The sequence below is a fragment of the Globicephala melas genome, chromosome 13 (assembly GCF_963455315.2).
Source record: "Globicephala melas chromosome 13, mGloMel1.2, whole genome shotgun sequence".
NCBI lineage: Eukaryota > Metazoa > Chordata > Mammalia > Artiodactyla > Delphinidae > Globicephala > Globicephala melas.
In genome coordinates, this window is record NC_083326.1 from 41,952,134 (window position 1) to 41,974,213 (window position 22,080).

A 22,080-nucleotide genomic window follows, 5' to 3' on the forward strand; every position below is an offset into this window, starting at 1 on the left:
GGGAATTTATTCCTCTTATTCGCACCATGACCTTTAGTGTTTAGAACATAGTAGAAACTGGAACATAGTAGAAACTCAATTAATAATTGCTAAATGATAAATTAATTGAAACAAAGTGTCTCAATCAGTAGAGGGTATAAAAGCATTTAAAAAGGGTAATGCATTGATATTTAAAATACTTAACTAGAAGAAAGATAGGATAGGGAAAAGCCTGACTTGACAACCTGGGTTGGTTTTTTTAAAAACAATCTGTATTTGTAGTCAGCTGGAACCAGCACTGCATTGTGACAGCTGAAAGACCATTGTGATTTTTAAAAAGCCTTAAAAAGATACATCACATCACATATCAATATCATATTTGTTATATTGTGTACAGTTCTAATAAGGTACATTGAGTACATTTTTAATAAGGAAAATGGAAATTTTTTCAGAAAGAAATGGACATTTTCAACATGCTAAAGAGAAGACATATAGCAACTCTCTGCCGTTATCGGAGGTGCTGCCATGACAGCACCTTGCTCTTTTTCTCTGAAAGACTTTGGCAGATTCTCAGCTCAGCCTAAGGAGAAAAAAATCAATCTAACACAACTGTCCAACAACTTTCCACAACAGAGTGCATTTGAAAAACTAAGGTCCATTTCATTATAAATTTCCAAATTAATAAGAATACTTACATAAAAAAAAAACGATTGAAAGGATTTCTACATTATGTAGAGAACTGGACCAAATCAGTGGCCTCAAGTCTGGCTGTGTGTCAGAATCAACCAGAAAACTGTGAAACATTATCGATTTTTAAGGCTTCATCCCACTGAATCATAATCTCCAGGAATTAGGACCTAAGAATCTATCTCAAGAATCTTAATTTTTTAATCCCCTCAGATGACCTTGATGACTTGCCAGACTTGGAAATCCCTGAACGAGATGACCTCAAAGTTCTCTTCTAACTCTCTGACTTAATGATTCTTAAGAATACTGCAGAACATTTTCTTTCATAAATAAATAATGATTTGTTATCTGCAAAATGAACTTAGCCTAAATGTACACGGGTGGCTCTAAGGTGCCAGCAGACCAGCTGATTTCTTAAATTGGTTAAAACGCTTCTTGTAATCTAGTTAATAAAAAATTTTTATATGTATCCTGGGAAGGAAAACTTTATCTGGCCTGTTTCCCAATTATTGAAGTTCCAAATCACTGAAATATAAATAAATGAGACTTTACCATACTTATAACACCAGTACGATGAAAAATTTGTTTACACCAGGAGGTTTTAGGTTATCCTTCAATCATTCATCCCTGGAACCAAAGTACCTATGCGCGCGAGCGCACACGCATACACACTCACACACATGCACAAATGTGACACATGGTAAATGTTGGGCAATTACTGAGCTGGAACAAAGGAGACCTTCAAATTCCATCGCCTTTTTAACCTTATATTTTTCTTTGCAAGAATCTAGGGACCCAAAGGCATCTAAATAATATTATTAATCACGACATACTCAGCTCTTTAACTTTCTCTAATTACTTAACTCTTAAATATATTACTTTGGTCTAAGTGGTGCTAAGATGAGGAGTAAAAAGGAGTATTTGTAAAATATTAACAGACTTAAAGAGAACAGATTAATTCTGGCTAAATTGGCTTCCTGTGTAAAGAGCTTCTAAAAAGTATACTATGTTGCCATGTGAAGGAACTCTAATTATTGCAATATTGTAGATTTTGCCTAATCTAAAATTAAACCTGTAAGGCTCCACTGGAATTGTTTAGAAGAGAATAATTGAAACCCCCTTCAGCAAGTTAATTCAGATTCTTCTAATTTTACTTTTCTAGTTCACAAGGTATCTTTTTTCATGGCGTTTTCAAATTGAAGTTCACACACATCAAATAAATGGCATGATAATCAGAGGTTTCAATATCCAATATGCATTCATTATTATCTGTCATTATTGTCATTGTCACGATTATAATTGCACCCTGTAAAAAGAATGGAAGCTTTTCCACAGGAATTATTCACGTGTATTAGTTTCTAGGAGTAATTGAATAGTTGACATTGCATTTATATCAAAGTAAAATATGTGCTGGTTTTTCTCATTTGTTTTATTCTTAAGAAATAAGAAATGTAGAGTAATCTCCATTAGGTCTCCTTATTTGGATCCAGAAATGTTCACAGTTTTATGTGATGTCTGATGTATACTTTCTTATAACAAGGCTCAAGATAGCCAATATAATTAAAATGATAATTTTCTAAGAACATACAATTATAACAGCTAGGTAGTGAAACCCTCTTAATTAACTTGTATTTATATATATGAACTCAGCAAGTATCTCTATGAAAAATACTACTTTTCTTTTTTAACTAAGCAGGTTTGGCATAATGAAATAAAGCCCACATTGTATTGTCAATACTAAAGATAAATTAATAATAATTTACCTTAGAGTTTACATAGAACTTTTCACCTCATTGTTTTACATCATTCTCACGACAATCCTTTGAAGATGCAGATCAGATATTACTCCTCTATTTAAAGGTGAGAAAACATAGGCTCCAAGAAGCCAAGTAAATTATACAAAGTCACTCTGCTGAATAGCAAAATCAGCCCTAGAATCCAGGTCACCTGGGTCTTAACCAGAATTTACAGTAAAATTAAAATTTTTTAAATAAATTTGAATTTTAAAAAGATCATGGACCTGGTAGAGTTAGAAGGGCTAGGTCTGAACACTGTTTCTGCCACTTTATTTGACTCTAAGAACTTTCTCACTTTCCTATAAAATGGAACTATACCTATGACGTAGGGCTGTTTTGAGAGTCAGTGGAGAAAATGGTGAGAAAACCACTTAACTGTGTTTTGTTATTTTATGTGTTCTTTCTTCTGTACTATGCTACTTCTCACATGCTTTATCCTGTTTTTGCTTTCTGTGTGCTTCACCTTCACAAGGTAGAGTTTTAAGCTTTATTTAGAATTAAATAATATTAATAGCGGGTTGGAACATTGAGTAACACTAAACCCTAGAAACAAAATACTGCAAGGAAGAAAGCCATAAATTGAATGAATGATGATATAAATATAATAGTGCAAAAGCTTTAGAATGTGTCTTCACTCACTAAGAAGGCCAAATGTAATGAACTACTAGGAGAACTGTGCCTTTACAGAAAACACACAGCCAATGAGGGGAGCTGGGGTTTCCTTTACTTCCATGTAATTCTTCAGGAGGGCTGGGTGGTTTAGAGACTTGTCCTAGTTGATGTGAAGTCTCTCAGAGCTGCTATGCCAGCTAGCCTTTAAACAGTGTCTTTGCTGGCAGGGTGGAAGTTGTTACCATTTGCCATTTGATCAGTGGTTTATTTATCGGTAATCTCAGTCCAGTTCTTAGGGGACAGATGGCAATGACTGGGTCTTTGGGCACAAAGACTCTCAATCTGCTCCCCATCTGCAGAGATGGTCCATCTAAGGAGGTGGTGAAAATCACCCATGGGATTGGTCCAGGGAAACTAGCCTTATCAATGAATGAAACGCCCTTACAAACATATTTGAGCCGTGAGTTTATCTCCCTTTGTCACTCATGAAACACATTTTAAAAGCAGTACATTTATTTAAATATTAAAACAAAGATTTAATTACATTGCTTTGGTCATACCACCATTCCAATGGGTCCTTGCCTCTATGTCTAACCGGTAGATACGGTCCATCTTTCCCCACCTTCAGTCTAGAGCACATACATGTGTCAAATCACGACAGCCAATCGTGACTTCCCGTTGAACAGGTCTGTCTACACGTGGAAACTGACAGCCATCTAAAAATATAGAGGCTTTCATCTTAACTTATACTCACAGAGTGGTTGATTATTTGAGCTAAACCTACAGGAAAAAATTGTCTTATATTAGTCCTGTAACCAGGCATTTAGGAGGTTATATGGCGCATGAATTATGTATTGTTTGCGAATAAAAGAGAGGTACTTACTGCACTCAATTTTCTTAACCCCTGTGAACAAACCACCCCAATCGCTGACATCCTCAAAATATGGAGCTCTTTGCCATTGTATTGTTTTTGTTTCCCAACTACTGATCTATAAGGCATATGGGTACAGTTCCAAAGTACTTCAGCTTCAAAGAAGTCGAGTTTTTTTGTTCGTGGCAAAATTAATATTGCAAGCTGATATCACATTGAACATTCTTCTACAAGTACAGCTCCCCCTATGCATGAGTCCCTGATAGGAGGTTTTCCAGAAGGTATTTTTTTCTGCTGAGGCATATACGAGGCATTCTATAGCACCAGAGTTTCATTAAAGGAATTCTCTTGTTCCCTTCCTTCCCATGAAAATGTCATTAACTGTATTCAGTTAACTCTCCGAGTGTTAGGTTCTTAACCAACGAACAGTGCTTCTCCACTAGGGCGTACTTCGCCAAGCGTCCTTGAATCAGAACGACCAGGCTGAATATGTAATAATAGATTCTGAGCCACGCTGTGGGTGGTGAGCATATTTAAGAGGAATCCTTTTACATTTACTGACTTCTTCCTTCAATCATGGTTGTTTCGTTTCTTCCACCACCACCTTCAGCCTTTCAGGTGAACGAAAGTTTCAATTATATGTAAAGCAACCGTTAAATCAGCAGGACCCTTGTGGGGGGCTGGGTCTCCCCTCCTCCGTCCAATCGCAAGTGAGCTCAATCCATTACTGTTCCCGAGGGTCATACATCCATCAGGTCGAGTGTGCCGGCCAGGGTGAGTCTTACAGCTTTTACTGCATATGAGACATTGCAGGCCTGTTCTCAGGAACTGCCGGGCAGACTGGGAATCACAGTCACGCTTAATAGCAGCGAATTGCTAGCTCTTGATGGGTGGGTAGTCACTCCTTTCAGTGGTTGCCCCCTGGGGGGAGAAGGTAGAAAAACAGAGGGAAGGAATTAGAGTGACTTTGCACAGCTGAGCAAGTTCATGCCGCTGGATCAGTGGCAAGCGTTGGCAGGACTCCACTCTGGGGAGGCTCAAAACAACCTCACAGTCTCATTTTTACCGATTGGTGCTGCTGTGTCGCCCCTGGTGCCCTGGGATGGGGGGAGGGAGGGGAGGGGCTGGGAAGAGGATGAAGGTGGAAGTCTCAGCTAAATTCAACAAAAAGTCCTGTTCGTGCTGGTGAACCCACCCCAGTTAGCCCTGTGCTAATTGTACCAAACTGGTACTTGAAGTTCGCTGGGTGATTAAAGAGTTGGCTCACAAAGTCTCTGCATAACCTTAATTTTTTCAAGGTTCTTTGAGTGGAGAATGGTTTATAATAATGATTTTGACTAATACGATTTTTGACATGCAACTTTAATGCTTAACCTTAGTACAACTCCAGAGCATTTCATGTGTACTCAGCTGTAAAGAGTGATGATTTAAAGGGATAATATAAGAAAAAGGTCGTTCTAGAATGAACCTCTAACAAATTGCATAAAAGGAGCTTATTATTCCTTGAGTATGGGGATATGCCGTGCTTCTGATCATTTTTCTGCTTGGTTCAAAAAAATTGTTGAGACATGAATGGGAGAAGAAACAGGAAAAAAATGAAATAGAAATCTGCAAGCAGGGTACATTCTTTTGATGGTTATGATTTTGTTGCCACTAAAGAGGCTCTACAATAATGTGGTTATTCATCTCCTCTTTTGTTTTGGGTGAAGAATTCGCTCTAACAAGAAAATGCTGTTGTTGGTTGGTGGATTGCCTCCTGGGCCGGACCGGCTCCCCAGCAATTTGGTTCAGTACTATGATGATGAAAAGAAGACGTGGAAAATCCTCACAAGTGAGTGCCTTTCTTTATTTACTTACCCACCTACTTATTTCAGGTTAGAGCTATCTTGATGAATTTGAAAACATGGTTAATCAAATTAGACATTTTATTGATCTGTTACCCGTTGGAGGTGTGTTTATGTATCACAGGGGATTTAAAGTCAAAGACTAAATTAACATTGCAGAGTGGCCGATTTGGTAGTGGAAGAGGCCTAAATTAAAAGTGGCCTAAAATCAGTGCACTTGAGTTGGTGTTTCTGTGTGTGTTGCCACAGAGGGGGAGGGAAGACCGAGATCTTCCAAAAGAAATTCTTCCATTATGGTCTTGCTCTTGGAAAAGGGAAAGCTTGGTTAATAGCCCTAGTAAATTTTCTCATGTCAAAATGATTGTTTAGTTCATTGTCTCTGTAACCAATGTTCATTGTCCCTGTAACTAATGTTCATTTTGCTTTTTAGGCATCTTTCCTCATTAACCTTTAATCTGTGGCCCCGGGTCTTTAGAGAACCATCCCCTTCCATTGCTCCACTGTTCAGATGGACAGATATACCCAGGACCTCTCCCTGCTGCATTAAATTGTACTTGAAACTTCCACCCAAGATTCTTCTCCTCCCCTCCTTAAAGGGTGATTGTGTTTTAGAGCAAACTCTTGCCTTGGGCACTGAGATTTGAAACTTATTGTTACATCGGTTATGATTCCCAATCTGACTCAGTCATGGAATCAAAAATCATCGTTTCTTGAGTGCAGGGGACTGTGTGCACCGGTCCCCTTGTGGACACCGTGGCTGCACTGGTCAATAAAACTAAATTTTAACTGTCAAAATTGCCCAGAGCTATATAGATAAAATAATAAGTGAGCAATTTTGATCCATAAATCAAAGCCATACATTTAAAACTGACAAAAGTGAAAGTTAGATTTTCTTATTGCATGTGTCTTTTAAGCAGTTATATATTTTAGCAGATTTTTTAAAAAGTCATTTCCTCTCCTCTTACTGAAAGCCCTTTAAAATAACACAAACAGGACAACAGTTTGCCCATAAATTCAGGAAAGGAGCAAAGACATGTGAGGTGGTGCTTGAAATAATACATTTTGGAGCTGGCTTACCCCAGCAAAACCTGCAGTAGCGTCGTCCAGGAACTGCAATGAGAAAACTCCCCGGACACCTATACACTCTGGTTGTAGTAACAAAGTGATGGAGAGTAGAAGCCAGATTAGGGAGGAAGAAAAATAAGTTAGAGATGCCTTCAAATGATTTTCATTCTCTTTTTGACAAAAATACCGTTCATAGTGGTTTAAACATCTGAATGAGTTGAGCAAGCTGTATTTTCAAGATTCGTCAGAAACTCAAGCTAAAGTAAAACCAAAGAATCAATTTTCTGACACTTGATCAATAGAGAAAGCCTACACAGAAGTAGACATGGATACGGGGAGTAGGAGAGAGGAAAGAGGAAGAACAAGAGATTCTTGATGGGAGATGACAGAGGAACAGAGGCCAAGGGGCAGGGAGATATTACACCCAAGCGATAAATGATATTCACTCACAAATCCATCTCTTCTCCCAAATACATCAGGCAAGGTCCAATTTTCTAGTGGTTTGAAGCCCTACGTTAAAGGCAAAAAGATTAATTAAAGCATTATGAACAATACCTAAGAAAAGTCTTAGGCTCAATTCAAGCCTTGTTCAGAGACAGGGTGATCATCTAATTTATTGTTCAACCTAGGAGACTTTAGAGCATGAAATGGGGATCTGTTAATTATGCTGGGGCAACGGGTATAGACTGGAACATAGGGTCACCCTACTTCAATTTTTCATATTGCCTGATGTAACTCTTTCCTTAGCAAGATGTAGTAAGAAAGCATGAAGTTGAGTCGGTCAGACCTGGGTTCGACCCCACATCTGTGACCTTGAGCAAGTCATATACATGTCCTGAGTCATGGTTTCTTCATTCTACAGCATCCTTTGAGTATTTTTTAAATAAAATTGTGTTTGTAAATCATCTAGCACATAGCAGGAACTCAGTGAATTGCAGATACTATTGCTATTGTTGTAACACTATTACCAATATTAGCGTAAGAACTGTATGTACCTTTATACCTTGGAGGCCTCAGTCAACTCAAGCTCTCCAGGAAGAGGGGAGACAAATTACATTTTAACAGACACAACACAAAGACCCACTGCTTCAGTAGGGAGACCACTTTCTCTAGTTTTTATATGTTGAATGTAGTCATCTGCAGACTAAGAAGTAAAGATAGATGGGTTTCTGTTGACTCCATTCATCAGATTTGAAATGGAAGGAAATAAAGACATTAATGTACAGAAAAGTTCAAATAATGGGAACATTTGCAAAGATCTTGAATCGTTTTTCTGTACTCAGGCAGCTCACAGCTTTGAAATAAATGTCTACTCTACTTGTACTCTTCATTTCACTTGGCTTGTACTTTAAAAAATAGAGTTTATTACTTGCTGGGCTGTGACTACATGGTCCCGAGTGAAAGCATATTTTTTAGGTTTATTGGAGAAATATAGACAGTTTATTTGGATGATTTCTGCTGCTGGTTTGTATTTTTTAATTAAGCCATCTTATTTGGCTAAACTGAATAAATAAGTCCGGTAACTGATCAATTTCCACACTCTTTAGCCCATCTAATAATAAATGAAGAAATGTTTCTTATTGGAATAAGAAAGTATCCAAATTCTCTCCAAATCCAATGAAACATTAGGGATTGCAGAGCTTTCCACGGTCATTTTTTTTTTTTTTGACCCCAAAGAACTGCCAAGCTAATTGGCAGGGAGTTGAGGATGACAATTAATGCTAGCAGACAGTTTCTGGTGTGGCGTCTGCTCATTTACTGAATGACTCTCTCCATAAAAACTAACAAATAAGCTAACCAGCAAAAACCGAAAACCTGAGATGAGCTAGAGCCTCTGAATCTTAGAATCCTTTACCCACTTGGCTTGAGCAAATATTTTCCAGCCTGTCTCACAGACGTGCTGCTTTTAGAAGGGTGCCATCCACGGGCAGGAGCACAGCTGCCCACTTATGGGTGTCACACCACTTACACATGTAATAAAACCAAGAAGAATTAAAAGGAAAGTCAGTCATAATTTTCTTTAGCTCTTATTCTGTTATGTTATTTATGTTTTAGAAACACTATATAAGGGGTCCACAAATAACAAGAAATTGAATGGAGTGGAGGTGAGTGGAAGTGAAAAAATGATTCTACCTAACATAAAGAAAACAGAATTCAACAGTCAGCTAACCAGTGGCTTGGTCTACCCAGACAGCAAAGGGGATGATTATTTTCACTGAAAAGACTTAGTAACATACTAACACAACCTTCATTTTTATCCTCCTCTTTGGAAAAAAAATCACTTATTTAACATTATAGAATTAATATTAAGAATAGTAACAGATTCCCCAGCCTCTATCAGCAAAGTACTGAGAAATACCCTGTAAAAATGACGGTAGGTCCTTTTGTAAATGTGAAATGTTAAGTGTTGGCGTTGTTCTCTTGACTGTTAATAATGAAAGGGAAGTTGAAATGCACTTTTGTTCATTTTTATTTTACAGTACTGCTTTTCTTGCATTTCTCACTCCTGCACGCAGTCTTCCATTTCATTCTTAACCTATTAGGAAGCAGTACAGGAGACATGAATACTAAAATGGCCAATGCAAAAAGCATGCCTCTTGCACTTTGCAGGTCCTAAATCCTTCGTTTAAAGATCAAACAAAACAGTTCCCATGGCTACTATGTACTTTCATAGCATATGACTGACACATCAAAGTTTTTATGAAGTCCTCATGTGGAAGCAGCTTACCTTCCTTCCCAGGAGACAGTACAGAGGGGCTGTCTATTCTATTTGGGTTCCCCACTGACCACGTGTCCGGAAATTGACTTCCTTTTACCTACATTTCAGATAAGAGAGTCTACTTATTAGATGCTTCTCATTGTTTTCTGTGAGCAATACCAGGAAAAGGGATTTCAAAATATAGATTTATCTCTCCATGTGCTGCTGAGGAGTTCCCTTTAATAAGGTTAGAATAAAAACTAGAAGAGCTAGGTTAGAAAGGTGTGTTCCTTCTTTTGGCCACTTGCAGTTCCATTCATTAGAGGGAGGGGGAAATGCCTTTTTTCCTCTTCCTTTCAATTTACAATTCTGTTCTTTGCTTGGTAGTGCAAGGATTTGGGGACTTGGATTTCTTCATTCGTAGAAAATAAAAGAAACCGTTGTGCAGAGGTTTCCTGGGTTGTCTTCTCTGGTTCATGGAGGACCGTGAACTTGATCCCATCCACCACACAGGAACGGTCCCGGGGCTGGGCATCATCGATTTCTTTTAGGAGAGTCACAAAGATCAGAGGCTGGTGGACTCTTCATTTTTTTAAAAAAAATATACTTTCCATAAATGTTGAAGAAAGACTACTGAGAAAACACATCTTATCTAAGACATTGAACTTCAGTTCCAAAAGATAAATATAGATTTGATGTTTATCTGATAATTGAGCAATGGAGAATGGTTTAATTGCTGGTTATTCAGGGAATAATAAACCTGCACATTGACAGTTTTTTTTGTTTGTTTGTTTGTTTGGTTTTTTTTTTTTGCGGTACGCGGGCCTCTCACTGTTGTGGCCTCTCCCGTTGCGGAGCACAGGCTCCGGACGCGCAGGCCTCTCCCGTTGCGGAGCACAGGCTCCGGACGCGCAGGGCCATGGCTCACGGGCCCAGCCACTGCACGGCATGTGGGATCTCCCCGGACCGGGGCGCTAACCCGTGTCCCCTGCATCGGCAGGCGGACTCTCAACCACTGCGAAGCCCGACATTGACAGTTTTGATCAGACTTTTTTCTTGGTCCTCTGTTTCTTGATTTCAGTTCATTTCCGTTCTTTGAGGTTATATTGAGAGGAAAGGCAAGTTAGTCGAAAACAATCATTTCTTATAATTTGTTTTGAAAGAAATAAAAAGTAAGCTTAATTGAGGGTTTTATACCTGTAGGTTTCCTCTATTCATATGATCTTTATTACCAAGAACCAAAACCCACAAATTGTTTAACTTAATTTAATTTCTAGACAGATAGGTAGGGTCTGTAGACAGTGCACTTCTCGTTGCAGGAGAACCTCAGAAAACAACTATGTGCTTCCAGAATGACTCAAAATGCCTGGGAAGAATTTAGACTTAACTACAGACCTTATTCCTTTATGTAGCAAGCAGTTATTGCATACCCACTCTGTGTTGGGTGGTAAAGTAGAATGTGATCATCTCTCCTTCCAAGAACCAGAGGAAGCAATGACAGTAAGAGTGTGCTGAGGGATAGACAGGGGAAGCTGGGCTGCTATGGGAGCACAAAAAGGGCCCTTCATCTAAACGTGGGAGGTTCGGGAGGCTTTCCTAAAAGTGACCTTCTGTAAAGCTGGAAAAAACGGGTAGGAATTATTGATGCAAAGAGGTGGGTGATAAAGTATTTTAATAAAAGGGTCCAGTACTGGGAGTGGCAAAAGGCAAGAGAGACTTGGTGCCTTCTAGAAACTGAAATGAATTTATGTATCTATAGGAGAGCCTGAGGTTGGGGAGGTATGTGGTGGGGCTGGAGAGTTAACCAAGAGCCCTATTGTAGGGGACCGTTTCAAGGAATTCCTAAGATAGGTTCAAGAATTAAGAATTGAGAGTAGACATACCCCTCTCATTTTTATTTTTAGTGAAAACACAGTGATCTAAAGGTTTTAAAAAATAGCATCACAGTTCTTCTCTCTTAGCTTGGAACTTTGAATTTCAATTCATGGAGTAATTGTTTCCAGGACATTGGACAAAGAAGAAAGAGAGAGAATTGTGTTTGGACTTTTAAAATATGTTAGCATCTAATTTTACCTTCAATGAGCTCAATTCTAATTTGGTATCCATGGCTGCACATTGCTATATATTTTGAATTATTTGCTTCTGTGTATTCATGCACCGGTGCATTAGTGGATTTTTCATAGATTTTTTTTTACAAAATGTGTGGTGGTCACTCCATATACTGTATTTCAAGTAAGTTGGGTGACTAGAAAGACCAGTTGACTGTATTTCTTGTTTATATGTACCTCCCTTGAATACGGCAAATGCTTTTTCTCCAGAGAACAGCATGGGTACCAATAATTCTGAGGCCTTCTTTACACCCCAGCTGTGGTATTTGCTACTGAATCTGGCGTGAAGGAGGTGTGAGTGATACGGGTTGCTTGGATTTGCTCTGTGTCAATCCTAGGCAAATTGCAGGCGAAGTCCAGCAAACCGTTGAATGTGAGCACTGAAAGATTAAATGATCTTCTTACCCAACCCTCTCATTTTACACATTAATTTCATTCATTTAACAAATATAAGTGATACCTTCTATGTAGCAGGCATTATCCGAGATACAGAAGAAACAATGATGAGTCAAAGCAAATAGCATCATGTGTTCACCAAGCTTAGAGTTTAGTGGGGGAGTCAGCATTAGTAAATAATTCCGGATAGCAGTATAGAATAGCAAAATGTGATGGTGCTCTGAAGGAAGGGTATAAAATATATAAAGTCGTGTAATGGAGAGACCAGATCTAGTGTAGGAGTCATGGACGATATCACCAAAGAAGTGACACTTGAGCTGAGATCTGAAGGATGAGACAGAGGTAGCTCAGGTAAAGATACGAGAGACGATTGCTTCAGGTTAGTTAAAAGTAAGTCCTAAGACCCTGTAGGAAGAAGGTGCATGACTGAACTCAAAGAGTGAGGGGGAGAAAGATATGACATATGGCTAAAGACATCAGCAGGAACCAGACCACGGAAGCACTTCTATGGCACATTCACAATTTTGGTTTTTACTTTAAATGACTGAAAGAGCAGAGGTGTCGTACCCAGAGTCCCATGATGATTTAGTGGCAGGACGAGGAATAGAACACTGGTCTCTGTGTTTCTCTCAAACAGTGCTGCCTCACGTACCACACCAGTCTGTCTCACCAACAAGTGCTGTTAGTCAAGACTCCAAGCAGATGAATGGGATTTAATCTGTGCCGACCCACTGCACCCATGAAAATCTAAATGGATCCAATGCACTTGGATTAGTTCCACGTTCAGAGAGTAGAACTAGTACAGGTTAATTGAATAAATATCCTATTCCTAGAGGTCAAGAATATAATATTGGTTTATGAACTAAACTGCAAATTAAGACGTGTAAGTGATGAAATTTGCATGGAAGATTACTGAGAAGCCATAATTCAATGAAGATTTCTTGACATTTTAAATCTGCCTTGGAAGCAGTGGCAAAAATGAAACTACACACACACACACACACACACACACACACACACACACACAGAGCAACATCTCTCAGGACAGACAGGTCTAAATGGAAATGTACCCCCAGACATTGTTGACCGTGAGCCTTTGGTCATGCTGCTTCGTCTCTGATCCTTGTCATCTGCACTGTGAATATAATTATACTCACCTCTTAGATTTATTGTGAAAATTAAATAAAGTAATACAATAAAATTCTGGGCTCAGCATCTGTAATATAGTTGTTTCCTTATACATTTTTTAAATTTTATTTATTTAATTTATTTTATTTTTGGTTATGTTGGGTCTTCATTGCTGCATGTGGGCTTTTCTCTAGTTGCGGCGAGCGGGGGCTACTCTTCGTTGCGGTGCGCAGCCTTCTCTCTGCAGAAGCTTCTCTTGTTGCAGAGCACAGGCTCTAGGCATGCGGGCTTCAGTAGTTGTGGCCCGGGCTCTAGAGCGCAGGCTCAGTAGTTGTGGCGCACGGGCTTAATTGGTACACGGCATGTGGGATCTTCCTGGACCAGGGCTCAAACCCGTGTCCCCTGCATTGGCTGGCGGATTCTTAACCACTGTGCCACCAGGGAAGCCCCTTGATACATTTTTATTCTATTTGACTCCATTTTGTATTGTTTTATAACCAAAAAGAAGTGAATCTTGTCTTCTGCTCCTATCATCAAAGGTTTGAGGAAGGAGACACACTTTTTTTTTCTTTTTGTAACAGTTATACATTTTATTTTTTAATCTAATTGCATATATATTTTTAAATTTTATTGAAGTATAGTTGATTTACACTGTTGTGTTAATTTCTGCTGTACAGCAAAGTGACTCAGTTATACATATATTCTTTTTCATATTCTTTTCCATTATGGTTTATTACAGGATATTGAATATAGTTCCCTGTGCTATACAGTAGGACCTTGTTGTTTATCCATCCTATATATAATAGTTCACACCTGCTAATCCCACACTCCCAATCCATCCCTACTCACCCACCTCCTTTTCGGCAACCACAAGTCTGTTCTCTATGTCTGTGAGTCTGTTTCTGTTTCATAAATATGTTCATTTGTATTGTATTTTAGATTTCACATGTAAGTGATATCATATGGTATTTGTCTTTCTCTTTCTGACTTACTTCACTTAGTATGATAATCTCTAGGTCCATCTATGTTGCTGCAAATAGCATTATTTCATTCTTTTTATGGCTGAGCAGTATTCCATTGTATATATATACCACATCTTCTTTATTCATTCGTTGATGGACATTTAGGTTGTTTCCCTGTCTTGGCTATTGTAAATAGTGCTGCTATGAACATAGGGGTGCATGTATATTTTTTAATTATAGTTTTGTCTGCGTATATGCCCAGGAGTGGGATTGCTGGATCATATGGCGACTCCATTTTTACTTTTTTAGGAACCTCCATACTGTTTTCCATAGTGGCTGCAACAACCTACATTCCTACCAACAGTGTAGGAGGGTTCCCTTTTCTCCACACCCTCTTCAGTATTTATTATTTGTAGACATTTAATGATGGCCATCCTGACCAGTGTGAGGTGGTACCTCATTGTAGTGCATTTCTCTAATAATTAGCAATATTGAGCATCTTTTCATGTGCCTCTTGGCCATCTGAAGAAGACACACTTTTGACTCAGGATGAAATTTCTATTTCTAGCATGAAGCTATGTGTATCAGTTGGGATGGGCTAGATTATGCTGTGGTAACAAACAACTCCAAAATCTTAAACCAACAAAAAACTTAGTTCTAACTCATGCTACATGCCAGCACAGGTTGGCAGAGGATGTCTGAGTCATTCAGGGATCCAGGCATATGAGGCTCTACCTTAACAGGTATTTCTACCATCGGCACAGCAGGGGGAGAAATGAGCTGCAAGCGTCTTGCACTGGCAATTAAAAATGACATTTGTCATTTCTGCTCAGTCACAGGGTTCATTGGAGACTCCTCTTGATCTGGAAACCAAATAAAGAGACAAATTATCTGGCTCCCTAACACAAAATGCACAGTGATAGATTAGGGACAGTATGAACACGGCAAACTCTTTAATTTAGAAACAGCATAGCAATTTAGCAACCCCACCAAATAGGCATTTGGAAGGGTGCCTATCCAAAGTTGTGTTCCCTGATAAGAGTCCTCCCTAATTCTGCTCATCAGCCTTTGTTCTCCATGGCCATGGTTCCACTGTTCGGAAGATTCTTCTTTTTTCGTTATCTTCCTTATCTGAAGTGAACCTGAGGATTGTACACTTCCTAGGAGTGGAAGAGTTTTCTAAGTACACTTCATGTCTAAGACATTTAGGGGACAAGGGTTATTTTAAGTCTCTAATTGTCACAGGCTCTTGTAGTCCAGACTGGTGAATCTTTTGGTAATTCATCCTCTAAAACACTTAACTGTCTTCTTATATTTATATTTCCATCTACTCCATGGCCAGTGACCATATGCACTTTTCTGATATACTTCTTATATTGCTTTTTCCTTTGTTTTCTTATAGCCATTTTTCTCTTCTCTCTCTCTCTCTTTTCTCTCCCTCCCTAATACTCTATATATTTGTCTATCTACCTGGCTCTGCTGGGAAAGCTCCCTTTTTACTCTTTTCCCTGGGTTACAAGAGTTTACTCGGTGTCTCTCCTTTCATTGAAACTTTCTTCTAAGATACTCTAAGGTGGTAAAATTACTATGAAAGCAATACTTTCTCTGTTTGTTTTTGGAGTTTGGAGCAGAGAAAGGTTTATTGGAAGGCCAAGCAAGGAGAACTGGTGACTCGTGCTCAAAAACTCTGAACTCCAAAAGCCGTACTTTTAATTTTCTTTGTCAGTAAGCTGAGTTTTTTTTTAATTTTTATTGGAGTATAGTTGATTTACAATGTTGTGTTAGTTTCAGGTGTACAGCAAAGTGAATCAGTTATACATATATCTACTCTTTTTTAGATTCTTTTCCCATGTAGGCCATTACAGAGTATTGAGTAGAGTTCCCTGTGCTATACAGTAGGTGCTTATTAGTTATCTATTTTATATATACTAGTGTGTATGTGTCAATCCCAATCTCCCAATTTGTCCCTCCCCACCCTTACCCTCTGGTAACCGTAAGTTTGTTTTCTACATCTATAACTCTGTTTCTGTTTTTTAGGTAAGTTCATTTGTACCCCTTATTTAGATTCCACTATAAGCAATATCATAGGTTATTTGTCTTTCTCTGTCTGACTTACTTCACTCAGTATGACAATCTCTAGGTCCATCCATGTTGCTGCAAATGGCATTATTTTGTTCCTTTTGATGGCTGAGTAATATTCCATTGTATATATGTACCATATCTTCTTTATCCATTCCTCTGTTGACGGACAGAAGCTGAGCTGTGTTTTTAAATTTTTATTGGAGCATAGTTGCTTTACAATGTTGTGTTAGTTTCTACTGTACAGCAAAGTGAATCAGCTATACGTATACATATATCCCCTCTTTTTCGGATTCCCTTCCCATTTAGGTCACCACAGAGCACTGACTAGAGTTCCCTGTGCAGTACAGTAAGTTCTCATGAGTCATCTATTTTATACATAACATTAATAGCGTGGATATGTCAATCCCAATCTCCCAATTCATCCCAGCCCTCAGAAGCTGAGTTTTAATTTACCTTTTTTGCTCAAAATTCTTTTCAAGTTCATCTTTTCCCAGATGAGACTGAAAAACATTGCTTCTTCCAATGCTGCACGCTCCTAGATTTTGAGACTATTTCTTTCACTCCTACGTATAAATAGGCCGATGTTTTTTGTGAGATCACCTCTTCTTTGCAGATCTTGCCAAGCACAGCCAACAGCAACCAATACACACTATCAACATTCTGTTTTCCAACCTCTTCCCTTGGAGGTGGAAGTTTATTAAATAACTGATGAACCATCCAAGTAAAAGCAAACAACAGTTTTTACCTAGTGGTTTTCCATACCATAATGTGCACTTCCATCTTTCCACCTTCCAGCATCAGTTTCCTTGTCATCAGCCCCTGGGCCCTCTTAGAACCAACGCCTATATCTTTTAGAGGCTAGGCTAGGTTAGGCAGTCATAACAACAATCCCCAAATCTTAGTGGCTTATATAAGTAAAGATTTATTTCTTTTCATGTCACATGTCTATGGTAAGTTACCTAGGTCTGTATTCCATTTCTCCTCCTCTGGTACTCAGATTGATGGAAATTCCACGATTCGCCTTATTCCGGTTGCCAAGGCAGAGCAGAGAAAAATTTCATACTGACTCTTTAAGCTTCTGGCCTGAATTAACATATTCTATTGGCAAAAACAAATCACATGGCCACACCTAACTTCAAAGTAGGTGGAGAAATGCAACCCTCCCAAGCTCTCAGAAGGATAATCAAAATATTTGTTCAATAGCCCTAATGATTACAACAGTGCACCCTTACGTTCAACAAATATTTGGTTCACTCTTCTTCATGCAAAGTATTCTCACTCCTCCTATGAGCAGTTATCAGTCAGAGGTCATAGCTGCTCCATGCGTCTTTCTATCTCTTCCTCTGTCAATGTGACATTATTGTCGGGACTGATCTTTATTCACAGAAGATTAGATGCCTCTACATTAAAGGAAAAGTTTTAAAGTACACTCCAAATATTATTATAATGCATTTGAGAGGAAATTTTTCTAATTTGGACTCCTCTCAAATAGTTTAAATATGTCCTAGTTGATGTAATTTTTACTAGTTCTACTGTTCATTATATGTCAACTAGTATGCATCTCTAATATAGTTATACAAAAACAAATATAGATATAAATCATATAGATACACATAATTCCCATAGAACAGAATGGTTTTTATCATTGAGAGAGATGATAAAAAAGGAATTGAAATGACTTTCAAAATTACAACAACAAAAAAATGAAAACCTAGGGCAGTGATTATTATATGCAAATAACTCCATCAAAATAAAGGAGTAATTAAGGCAGAGTGCAAATAAGCAAACTTCCTTTTCGGACTCACAACATGACTCTATGGTGGCATCAAGGAACTAAATCTATATTTTGTGACTATCTGGCCAGTTAGAGTTTTTGGTTTTGTGTATCATATAAAAAATGACTCCATTACTGGGGAATGATCATACTATGACCATACCTTAGTATTTATTAATGATATTGCTTTCGATGAAGCAAACAGTTATGCTTCATAGAAGATACCTGAAGGGCCTGTCTGTATTTAGCTAGCATTAAAGATGGTTTTGTAAAAGGGGAGTGTTGAGCAGATACTTTCTTATCTCTGTGTCTGGATGTCAAGGCAAACTACTGCTTACAGTGTGTGCTAATTATTAATCCCACTGACATGCCTTATTTGGTCGTTAAGTCTTAATTTCTTTAAAGAAAAAATTTTAAGATTGAATTCCAGTTATTCAGCTAGAACAATAATCATTGTGAGTTTCAAAGACGAAAATCTTGCCACATTTTTATGTTGAGAACCACAAAGCACTTTCAGAAAATCCTACTGCTAAGGCAATGATGTATCACTTTCACTTTCATTATATGTTTTTAATCAGAGCGTGACTTCACACTAGACAAAGCGATGCTTTACGCATGGTCTCACTTGTTTTTGCTAAAATCTTTTGACATGATTAATTTTACTTTAATGCTTTTGTCTTGTTGTAATGGTGAGGATGATGGGTATAAACCAGGCAAAAATACATGCTTTTCTATTATAACACCTCTGAGCATTAAAAATATCTTAGATGAAAGGGGAAAAAAAAAATCACAGGAGACTGGTTGGACTGGAATTAAATTTCTTGCTACTTGAGCACAGAGTACATGAGATTAAAAAAATGGTTCAGTCACTGTTTTTAGTTTTATTTTTGGTATTTTTTATAGCAATTTATTCATCTATATGATTAGATCTGAAGAGGAGGAGAGAGATTGTAGCTCACAGATTTCTTGATCTCATTTGTCACTTTGTAGCATTTACCTCCTTCACAGTATTAAGGGACCAAAAGATTAACCGATTCTATACGAGGTGTATCTCAACCAGATGCAGGTAAAGTAAGCCATATTTTCCGTAGTGATGCCTGGCATCGGACATAGGCTAGTTTTCTGTGGTACTAATTTTCAGTCTACAAAAACTGAATACAATATCCTTTGTCCAAATTACAGAAAAGCAGTGGTGTAGGTGACCTTAAGAAGAAAACAATAGGCCATTCAACAAGTGAGACCTCCTGTGAGCAGCTGTCCAAGTATCAATTATTCCATATTCACTTTTTCTTTTTTGCTTAAAAAATGGAGTTGCTTACCCGTATTATAAGAATACAGCACTTGCTTTTTTCTACACGAACTGTCTGCTTGTTTTACTTGCCTGCTGAATAAATCCTATTACAGTACAAATATCATCTAATGCTGTCTAATGGAACTTTATGCAATGATGGAAATGTTCTATATCTTCACAATACAATATGGTAGCCCCCTGTGGCTATAGGGCACTTTAAATATGGCTCATACGACTGAGAAACTGAATTTCTAATTTTAGTTCATGTTGATGAATTTAAATTTAGATAACTCTTTGTGACAAGTGGCTTCTGTATCAACAGCACAGCTCTAGATGAAGTTGTGTGATGTGGTCACAGTCACTTAGGAGAGCTGTCTGCTGGCCCAAACCTATCCCCTTTTAAGCAAGGTGAAAAAAATCGGTGACTCCATGAAATAACTAAATTCAAAGAACACCCAATGAACCACCTGTGAGCTCTCTTCTAGGTGCTGGGATTTCACCTCATTCTTTCCTAGAAATCCCCACTTTTTGTTTTTTGTTTTTTAATTGTTCAGGGTTCTCCTTAAGAAGTTATGGGGTTTTTTTAAATTTATTTATTTTATTTATTTGGCTGTGTCAGGTCTTAGTTGTGGCATGCGGGATCTTTCACTGCGGCACACAGGCTCTCTGGTTGTGGTGCACAGGCTCTCTATGTTGTGGCGTGTGGGCTCCAGAACGCGGAGGCTCAGTAGTTGCGGTGTGCAGGCATAGTTGCCCCGAGGCATGTGGGATCTTAGTTCCCCAACCAGAGATCGAACCTGCATCCTCTGAATTCCACCAGGGAAGTCCCACTTTTTCATCGAGGTTACCTGCTATATTCATTTCCTGGGGCTGCCATAACAAAGTACCAAAAACTGGATGGCTTAAAACAATAAAAATTTATTCTCTCACAGGTCTGGAGGCTAGAATTCCAAAATCTAAGTGTCAGCAGGGCCATGATCCCTCCAGAGACTCTAGGGGAATAATGCTTCCTCGCTTCTTCTTAGCTTCTGGTGGCTCCTGGCAATCTTTGGTCTTCTTTGGTTTGTAGTTTCATCACTGCAATCTCTGCCCTGTCTTCACCTGGCCTTTTTCCCTGTGTCACTCCTCTGTGTCTCTGTATCTAAATCTTCCTCTCCTTTCTCTTATAAAGACATCTGTCACTGGCTTTAGGGTCCACCCTAATTCAGTATGACCTCATCTTAACTTGCTTATATCTGCAAAGACCCTATTTCCAAATAAGTTACATTCACAGGTTGCTTCTGGTGGTTAGAACTTAAGCATATCTTTTTGGGGGACACAGTTCAACTCACTATAGTTGGCAAATGACACACATCAGGAAAAAATATAACAAAGCAAAGAGCTATTAAACACTTGCTGTGTGCAAGGCACACATTCTAGGCACGTCACTCGCATTTACACTCTATGGTATTAGGCGCTATGATTGTTTCTACTTCAGATGCAGAAATGGAGGCACAGAAACATTAAGTCATTTGCTCAAGGTCACACAGATGGTAAATGGCAGAGCCAAAAGGAGTACCCAAACAGAGCTCCAGAGCCTGCACCGTTTTCTGTTTCTCATTACTATCGTAATGACAGAGAGCAAATCGTAGAAATAGTTAAAGGTGAAGCAAGACTAGACTTCAGCATTTTATGCAGGATAAAGTGGAATATTCTCTGCACAAATGGAATATATTAATATCCTAAATATGCATGTTTCTTTGTTGAAACTTCCACTACCCCTTTGTTGTTAATTGAAGATTGAAGAAAGAATACGGTACATACTGGGTTATTTCTAGGTGAAAATTATTTTAAAAAGAGGTGATTTTCACTTCCTGGGGCCTTGCAGTTCCTTCCATTGCTTTCTGTGTATACCTTCTCACTTGCAAAAATTACAATTGTAAGGGCTGTGTGGCAAAATTCAGTTTCCTAAAGAGGGGAAAGCCGTGCATCTTGCTGTCTTGGGTTGGTCGTCTGATTTATCTCGAACTAATGATGCCGAGGTATTCCTCAGTCTGGGTATGTTGGTAAATCTCAGATCTTCGTTTCCTGTTCATTTATGAATTTGTTTGAAGTTTTTCATTACCGAAATCATTAACTTTACCAAATATCAATAGCTGCTTTTGTGTGTGCATAAAATTTCCTAGCATTAAATTACTTAGTCCACGTTAGAGCTTTCATTTTTTAAAAAAATGATAAGGCATCTTTTTTGTCTTTATTCTTGTCAAAAACCCAAATCATTTTCCCCACCTGAGTGATAATCAAAAGATGTATGTGCAGATGAATTAAGGAGAAGTGTAATGGTTACTTGTTTTCAGTCTTATTATTAAATTTGCAAGGTTGGATATCCTGTATTGTGTTTGTCACATATACATGTAAATAGGTTTCCTGATCTAATTCGGAAAATAATCCACAATGTTCCTCATAATTTACATGTATCTCTAACGTCCATTTCATTTGCTAATCTCAGCATTGGGGATTCATCTTCCATGTCTTACTCCAGCTAGTTTCAGCCCCGAACTGAAAAGCTTGAGTGGACGTGGGTAGAAGATGAAGCCAGAAGTGTGGCACTACCCAACAGTTTCATTGGAGGGAATAACCTTTCTTGGCCTTTGGAAAATTTTTAAATTTTCCATATTCTGTTTTATTTATTTTATTTTATTTTATTTTATAACTAAAAGTTTTTATTTTGAATTTTTTCACAGAATTAACCACATTACCTCTTTGAGATCAACATCCTTTTGAACATGAAACATTTGTTAATAATTT

General features: G+C 38.3%; 1 protein-coding gene across 1 annotated transcript in view; it reads left to right on the top strand.

Annotated features, from left to right (window-relative positions):
• Window positions 1-22,080, top strand: part of KLHL14 (kelch like family member 14) — a 101,712-nt gene that overhangs the window by 24,174 nt on the left and 55,458 nt on the right. Inside the window, exon 3 of the mRNA XM_030876499.2 lies at window positions 5,655-5,776. Coding sequence (XP_030732359.2) covers window positions 5,655-5,776 — 122 coding nt within the window. The remainder of the gene's footprint in view (window positions 1-5,654; window positions 5,777-22,080) is intronic.